The sequence below is a fragment of the Pollachius pollachius genome (assembly GCF_949987615.1).
Source record: "Pollachius pollachius genome assembly, chromosome: 1".
Lineage (NCBI taxonomy): Eukaryota > Metazoa > Chordata > Actinopteri > Gadiformes > Gadidae > Pollachius > Pollachius pollachius.
In genome coordinates, this window is record NC_136934.1 from 31,076,332 (window position 1) to 31,085,200 (window position 8,869).

The following is an 8,869-nucleotide window of genomic DNA, read 5'->3' on the forward strand; positions in this document are numbered from 1 at the left end:
ATTAGCACTCATGGAACACATTGAGGATGAATTCCAGGGATTTTAGTTCTCATTCCAAGTACCATTCTAAGAGACTTTGGAATGTATGCAAGTTTATATAGTTTGTCGTTATCACACTACAGAAACATTTTAGAGAAGGGTTTGGATAAGAGGCAAAACATTATTGGATGTTTGGGAAGATATATTTGGTTTAGAGGAATGAGTTGAACAGCTTCCATCTCAGTAGTATAACTCTTTATCCCACCAACCTGAAAGACATCAAACACAATCATGGATGTAGGGAGTCCATATGGTGAAAGATAGAGGCTTACGTTGTAAAATTCATGCATATGGATCAGTACACTTCGCTTACTTCCTGGATTTCTCCGGACACCTAACTTTCTGATCTCGTCATACACAAAGATGAGTATTCCATAGGGAACTGGGACGAACCACCATTGGACCCTGGAATGAGATGCATATGAATATGACCAAGTCCATTGTAGAGTCCTTACCGACTCTAAACAATATGGTACATTTTACTATGGAGAACCGCAGGAGGTGTATACAAATGTGATGCAGCTCTTTGATAAGATCTACTGTATTCTCTTCACACCACAGTTCAGTTCTCTGTACTGAATCCCCATTGTGGAACGTTACCTGATGGGCATGAAGTTGAAGATGTTGGGCATTCCTGGACAGTAACATAGAAGGTTACCCAATAACAGCTGGAAGACGATGGCAGAGACCAGGACTTTGTTCCTACACACACACATTAGATTACCTCCAATCAGATTATTTCTGTCTGTATTTTATAATGTTGATTATTCCCGAAAGGGGAAGTAATGAAATTTTAATGGCTTATAGTTTAACAGTATTTGACCAGGTGCAAAACATATTTAAATATATGAATGAAAGCTGGCAAAATATAAAAAATATAAATATATACATCATAAAAACTGAACAAGAAGAGAACATCAATTGAAGGGTGATGCAGAATCAGCTGCTCTACAGAGCACCCATAACCCTCCGTCCAGCCCTCCCAATATAGTCCACCCCCCATCTCCCCATGGTGGGGGGATGCTGCTACTGACCTGAAGAACCCCTGCTGGAAGACGGAGAGACGGCGGGTCTTCCTGATGAGCACGTCGGAGATCTGGCAGATTTCTATGCTGACGAAGAACACGGTGTAGCACGTGTACTGCTGGTACAGCCTCTGACCAAACGTCTGAACCCAAGAGACCATTTAAATTGGTATAATGATATAAAATATAAATTATGGATGTCTGTGTGTGTGCAATAACAATAATTTATTCCACAGAATCTTAAATGTGTGTATGTATGTGTGTGTGTGAGTGTGTGTTTGTGTGTGTGTGTGTGTGTGTGTGTGTGTGTGTGTGTGTGTGTGTGTGTGTGTATGTGCGTGCACCCACTAACCCATTCCTGTCCATAGCTGTCCTGCATGTCTTGCAGGTGGACATTCTCCCAATGAGCACGGAGGCCCACACACATCAGTGGGTACCAGCCCTCCTGGGCCATGGCGGAAAAGTAGTCTGTGAAGCCTGCAAAGGACTGAATAGCACCTGAACACAGAGTACACAGAAAGTACAGATATACAGATCCTTAATCATATGTGCAACCTTAAGCCATTCAGTTTGTTCCTGTGAAGACACAGGAAAAAAGCACACAGAGCTTACATAGTTGATATAATGTTGAAAACATGATCTATCCTGGTATAGTGAGACATACAGCAATCCTTATGAAATATTTTCGAACTAAAAACATTTAGTGAAGTGATGCAGACACAACCACCGGCCCACAGTGGGGCCGGTGCCGGAGCTGGACTCACCGATCTGAAAATAGGAGTAGGCGGCCAAAGCCTCGTTCACCAGCCTGTCTCGCCGAGGGTTCCTGGGCTTCAGGTTCATGATGTCACTCTCTGCCTTCTCATAGGCCAGCGAGACTGAAGGGTACTGGCGAGAAAAAAAACGTTTTTAAAACAGAATGAAGAAGCAGGACGATTGTTTGCCCAGCGTGAGGAAGCAGATATTCTCAAATGGCAAGTGAGAAGAGCCTAGAAAAACAAGTGGGAAGATAAATGATAATACGGCAATGAAAAGTATGAAATATGCTTGCTTTCACAAGGTGATTCCCTTGATTCAGAATGAGGGTAACAGAGCACTTAACAGATGCCTCATCATTGGACAAACACAGATCTCACCACCCCAAATGTAATTCTGGGTCTGCTCCTTTAATGTATCAGGGCAGATTTGGTAGATTTAGCCAGTTTAGATAGGTCCTGGTACATAGCAGGCCCATAACTAGTCCTATTAGCGACACCTGTGTGAAGAGGCTATCATGACCCTAGTGATGACATTTTGACTCACGATGTCGGTGGCCAGCTCGATGAACAGGATGGTGATGCAGCCCAGAGGAAGTGGCACGCTGACGGTGATGTAGATCAGATAGGGCGTGAGCTCTGGGATGTTCTTGGTCAGTGTGTAGGCGATGGACTTCTTCAGGTTGTCAAAAATGAGGCGGCCTGCAGGCAGTCACAAAGAAGTGTGATTGGTTAGAAGTTACATAGCTATCTGTCAGCTATTACAGTGCCTGTCTCTGTAAGGGCTGAACAACATCTTTTTGGGGTTGTCTGGTTTCCAACTGAAACCCTCTTGCACTCTTTTATGCTCTCCCCCTTCCTCCCCCAGTTACAAAATACTGGCACTTCTTGTTTGGTCAATAAGTCAAAATCGTTTTTCTTTGAACTTTCAAAAGAACAATATTAACCCCTAATATTCTCTCTCTCTCTCTCTCTCTCTCTCTCTCTCTCACCCTGCTCCACTCCGGTGACGATGGATGCAAAGTTGTCGTCCAACAGGATCATGTCGGCAGCATTCTTGGCGGCGTCCGACCCAGCAATCCCCATGGCAATGCCGATGTCGGCCTTCTTCAGGGCGGGGGAATCGTTCACTCCGTCCCCCGTCACCGCGACGATGGAGCCCTGAGGGAAGACTCAGTCAGCCATGTTGGAGTAGAGACGTGGATGTTCATTCTGCTCCTGGGCGGTTTCATATATGATGACATATATGACATATATATGATATATGTATACATATATACATATATATTGCAATGCACAAAACACAAATTGACAAGGGTTACCCCCTTGGTAAAGCTCCTGATGAATGCTTATATTCCTATATTATATCATAAATTACATTCTGAATGTATGTTATATCAATCACTCTGCTTCTGAAATGACATGATCTTTTTATAATCATAAAAGGTTCACTTAGCCAGAATAAAGGGATAAAGGAGTTCATGACAATTGTTGGGAATTTGAGATGAAAAGTAAAAAGTAAAACTCACTTTGTGTGGCTGTGAGGGTGTGGCTGTGTGTGTTTGTGTGTGTGTGTGTGTTTTTGTGTGTGTGTGTGTGTCTGTGTGCTTGTGCCTGTGCGTTTGCTTGTGTGTGCCTGTGAGTGCCTGAGTGTGTTTGCATTCATGTGCATGTGTGTGGGTGCAGGTGTGCGTGCGTGAGGGTGTGCATGTGTGTGTGTAGGTCAGGTGTGCCTGTGTGAGTGTGTGTGTGTGTGTGTGTGTGTGTGTGTGTGACTACCAGTCGTTGACAGCTCTCCACGATGATGAGTTTCTGCTGCGGGGAGGTCCTGGCGAATACCATCTCAGGGTGGTTACGCAGCGCCTCGTCCAGGTCCTCGCTGCTCATGTCCTTCAGTTGGCCTCCGTTGATCACACACGCACGGGCATCACTACACACACACACACACACATTTAATGACACACACATTTAAGAGGGACCCCCAAGCGGGACTACAAACCCCATAGTGGGATCATTGCTGTAGCACAACATAGCATAACCATGAATAATCCATGTATATTATAGTATTGATTTGTTTTAGTGTGGATATATTGTGGTAACTGTGGATTTTGATTCGCAAAAGGTATCTTTCTATCTATAGTCAGCATTAAAGATGAATGTTTGGGTACATGGCTGTAAGTTTTAGTGTTTGGTTTGAGGGATTCTGATCAATAATAGTACCTCCTGTTCACTTGTTCCACAGGGATGCGTTTCCGGATGGCGATGTCCTCCACGGTCTCACTGCCTTCTGAAATTATGCCAACATTGGCTGCTATGGCCCTCGCTGTGATTGGATGATCCCCTGTCACCATGACAACCTAAGGATCAAAAGATCAACCCCAGTAGACTTACAACTTTTCAATTCATTCATGTAAAATGCAATCAAAATCATTTTTTATTGGCCACCAGTAAGCGGTTGGTTAATTAATGTGCCCTTATTGTAAAGTTACCCACTTAATCCCAAATGCTCAATGATACATATAATGATATATCTCATAAAGTTAAAGATGCTTTAGTTAAGATTTAAGGGCCATTAATTGAGTGTCCTTTTCAGACTGCTCCTTGATAATTTCTGACCAATCAGAGCATCCTTCCTTGACTGATCTGGAGAATCCATCTTGCCTATCAGTCACAAGTGCATGTGATGTAAGACTTCTCAATGGGGGAGAAATGTTGGGAGGGAGGGAGGGAGCAGAGAAGGAGGGGACTTTAAGGGGTTGTTTGGTTTCCAAATCTTTCCCTTTTTTCTGCTCTCTCTCTTTACAACTCTTGAATCCTGCATACAGGAACTTTAGCTTCTTTGTCATATAACTGTATAATCACCCTGATTCCTGCTGTCCGACATTTCATCACTGCATCAGGCACGGTGGCTCTAGGCGGGTCGATCATGGAGATTAGACCGGCAAAGCACAGGTCCGATGTGGTGAAATTCATCTCGTCCGAGTCAAAGTTGAATCCGCGAGGAAACTCTTTCTCATTGAGATACACGTAGCAGAAACCTATGCACAGCAAATAGAACGGAAGGGATCATCTTGTATTTTTCTTGTGTTGCATAGATGCATCTCCCTCGCTCTCTCTCGCTCTCTCTCGCTCTCTCGCTGGCTCCCTCTTACCCAGCACTCTCTCCCCTAGTCCACCCAGGTCCATGTAGGCTGTTTGGAAGGAATCCTTCCAATGCTCGTCCATGGGCAGCTCCTGGCCCTTGATCAGAATGGTGGAGCAGCGCTCTAGGATGCGCTCTGGCGCCCCCTTCATCACCAGGAGGTAGCGCAGGTCCATGGGATCCTCCAGCTCATGCACAGACAACTATGGCGAAGAGATTATAGAGACAGTGAATTGGACACATCATAGCAATGTATGTAACAAAGGGATGATTGGAAGAAGGGAAAGAGTAAAAATGGCAGTGGAGAAGATAACAGAGATTCTATACGTTTAAAACATGTAGGTTTGGTTCAGAGGTATTTTTCTCAATCATTAACAAGGCCATTGTCATAAACATGTTGCTGACCTGGAACTTGTTTGTGGAGTTGAAGGGCACTTCCACTACTTTATTGAAGCGATCCCGGTAGACCATGATGTTGCCAATGGTGAGCTCCGTGAACTTCAGCAAAGCGGTCTCTGACGCGTCTCCTACCACCAACCTCTGTGAACATGCAGGTATACACATGTAAAACCCTTGTATCTATGGTACATAGATACAAGGTGTTGTGTGTAGGCATTTGTACAAAAACATCTGAATGCAAACATAATTGAATAAAAACATAAAATGCAAACATATGTGATTCAGTAAAAGTTACTTCCTACCCTTGGTACGGGAAGTCCCTCCTGATCAGGTCTGAAGACAGCTCTGTTACACAGACCAGCGATTCTAGCTAGAGCGCGCCAGGTCTCAGAGGATTGGTCAAAACTCTGCCCTGTGGTCCGATGAGAATTAGCGATCATAAAACATGAAAAGATTTCAAAATCATAGTTGTCATACATACTTTGTCATCTGAATACCTAATTTCCCAGCCCAGCATGTTTGTGTTAGTTAGTTAGTTAGTTAGTTAGTTAGTTAGTTAGTTAGTTAGTTAGTTAGTTAGTTAGTTAGTTAGTTAGTTAGTTAGTTAGTTTGTTTGTTTGTTTGTTTGTTTGTTTGTGCGGTGGGGGTTTGGTCACCTGACTGGTCTTCAGTGGTGTCTGCAGCATGGACATGGTTGTCAAACCAGAGGTGAGCTACGGTCATTCTGTTCTGGGTCAGGGTGCCCGTCTTATCGGAGCAGATGACTGAGGTGGAACCTTAACACACAACGTGTAAGGTTAGACCCCGAAACATCGGAAACATTCAACGTACATCACACAAAAGTAAGTGTGAGTTAAAGGCCCCTCTTTATTAGAAACAAGGAGGTTATCAGCCAAGGGCAGATATGAGGCAAACCAGAAGTCCTCTCTGGGACTGACTACTGGATATACAATACCTAAAGTCTCTACAGCTTCCAAGTTCTTCACCACACAGTTCTTCCTGGCTAGTCGTTTGGCAGTCAAAGAGAGACACACCTTCAAGTTGGCCGCCCATTCGGAGAGGGAGAGAGGAAGAGAGAGAGCCATGAAGTTTGGTGATTAAGTTTTAGATTGGGCTGGGAACTAGAGCACATTAACAATATACATTTTTATGAATGTTGAATAGAGGATAATATATATATACATTTATTTATTTTTATACATGCACATATATGCACATACTATATACATACTTTTATGTATACATGCAATCTTTTTCTACAGTTATTGCCTCATCATACTTTGGTGTTTTAGATTGTTTTACTTCCATTGATAATATGATATCATCTTGAGCAGAGCATATGTCCTGCACTCACGGTCACGGTGGCCAGCAACCCCTCCGGCACGTATGCCACCACGATAGCCATGAAGAAGATCATGGCCTCCAGGAACTCATAGCCGATGAACATGGCCACTACGAAAAAGGTGAAGCCGAAGGCGATGGCCAGGCTGGCGATGATGTCCACGAAATGTTCAATCTCGATGGCGATGGGGGTCTTCTCGTTGCCCACCCCGCTGGCCAGACTGGCAATGCGCCCGATGATGGTGCGGTCCCCTGTGTTGATGACGATGCCGTTGGCCACGCCTGGAGAGAGGAGCAGAGGGAGATGAACTCACAGAATACTAAGGAGGTACAGGGGTGGATTAAGTGTGTCTCTTTTGCTGTTGCGTGTTCAAATATATTGGATTGTTTCAGAAAAGGCTGTACCCTCCAAACAGGTGGTGGAGAAGAAAGCGATGTTCCTGGTCTCCAGGGGGTTCTCATGAGTGCACTCAGGAGTCTTGCTCTGTGGTTCGGACTCCCCTGTGAGTGACGAGTTATCCACCTGAAACACACACACAATTCAAGACAGAGACTGGAATAAGCACTTCCGTGCAAGTCTATGTATATGTTGTTCAATATCATGATGTATTTTACCTTACAGCCCTGGGCAAAAATGACACGTATGTCAGCAGGGACTCTGTCTCCTCCTTTGATCTCCACCAGGTCCCCGACCACCAGGTCAATGGCATTGATCTGGTTCTTCTGCCCATCGCGGATCACCAGGGCTTGCTGGGTGAGAGACATGGAAGAGAGAGGAGAGAGGAGAGAGAGACAGCCGCAGAAGTGTGAGAAAAGTAAGTGTGTGTGTGTGTGTGTGTGTGTGTGTGTGTGTGTGTGTGTGTGTGTGTACCAGAAACGACTTCCTATAATATGGAAATATTAAGGCATTATAAGGAGAATTACCAATATGAATTGGTAATACATTAATCATTAATTTCGTAATATGTGTATTTTTGCGGCAGAGATTGTCACACTCACAGATTGACCCAGTGCTTTGTAGTTTGAGTTTGCTTCTTGTCATTTCAATCTCTAAATGTCTCACCTGTGGTACCAAGTTCTTGAAGCTGGCAATTATGTTGGTGCTCTTAAACTCTTGGTAGTAACCAAAGCAACCAGTAACCACCACGACAGATATCAGGGTGATAGCCAGGTACAGCTGATGAGACACAAAATATATTATCAAGACAGTTGCTCCATTTCTCCAATCATAACCAAACTGAGCCAAAGCCCTGGCAGCTTACTTACATTGTCAAAGCTGGCGAGGTTTCCTCTCGCTAGTTCAATTCCAAAAGCAATGAAGCAGATGCATGCAGCGACCCACATTAGACACTGCAGTCCCCCAGCCAACTGCCTGGCAAACTTGACGTATTCCGGAGTACCTTTCGGGGGCCTGAGTGCATTTGGTCCATCTCTTTCCAACACCTGACTCGCAAAACTGGAGGTTAATCCCTGTGGATGTACAGAGAAAAGACGGAACTAATTAAACTTGAATCAAACTTATTATTGCAACATAAATAATTGAAATTATACAAATCTAATATATAGGAGGTAAATAATACAAGTCAATACCATATTAACGTTACCTTTTTAATACTGGTATCGTATCGCATCTCCAGTTCTTCGATGGTAATCTCATGGTCATCCTGAAGGGGGCGACATAAATGTCCATTGTTATGACTCCAATCGAAGTATAGGCAGTCACGTGCATTGAGGGGAGTTTCCTCTCCCTCCACCATTATATTTATGGCTCGAAGGTCAGTGGGTCAGTCTCAGTTTTTTCGTCCTCTACTTACAATGTCCATCTCTTTCTTCATGCCCTCTAACCGCTCCTTCTTCTTCGCTTTCTTACTCTTCTTACCCTTTCCATCTCCGTCCATCTCGAACATGTCATAGTTGTCCTGATGGATATCAGGCATATTGGGAGAAGGGCACTCAGTCAGACCCATTCAAGAAATGACAAAATATTAGGACTGTGTTAGGACAATAAATGTGAGTGATTATGTCAGAAAAATCTGATTTGTATTTAACATTCAAGCATCTTGACCTTTTAATTTTTCTAGTTATCTGGTAAACATCACGAGGCAAATACTTATGGAACAATGCAAAGTTTGATTTTATTTAAGTTGCTACTCTTTATGAGAAAATGC

The 8,869-nt window shown here is 43.8% G+C and overlaps 1 protein-coding gene across 1 annotated transcript; it reads right to left on the reverse strand.

The window, feature by feature from the left end:
- Positions 1-219: 219 nt before the first annotated feature.
- LOC307085523 (potassium-transporting ATPase alpha chain 1) lies at positions 220-8,638 on the reverse strand (the record flags this gene model as incomplete). Its single annotated transcript, XM_079750342.1, has 23 exons — positions 220-248; positions 353-444; positions 640-741; positions 1,074-1,207; positions 1,417-1,562; positions 1,829-1,952; positions 2,367-2,521; positions 2,812-2,980; positions 3,599-3,749; positions 4,040-4,176; positions 4,682-4,857; positions 4,972-5,164; positions 5,367-5,501; positions 5,663-5,772; positions 6,017-6,136; positions 6,316-6,394; positions 6,715-6,983; positions 7,107-7,224; positions 7,317-7,451; positions 7,765-7,878; positions 7,968-8,171; positions 8,306-8,365; positions 8,516-8,638. The coding sequence occupies 23 exons, from the start codon at positions 8,636-8,638 to the stop codon at positions 220-222; spliced, it is 3,075 nt and encodes a 1,024-aa protein (XP_079606468.1).
- Between the last annotated feature and the right edge of the window lie 231 nt (positions 8,639-8,869).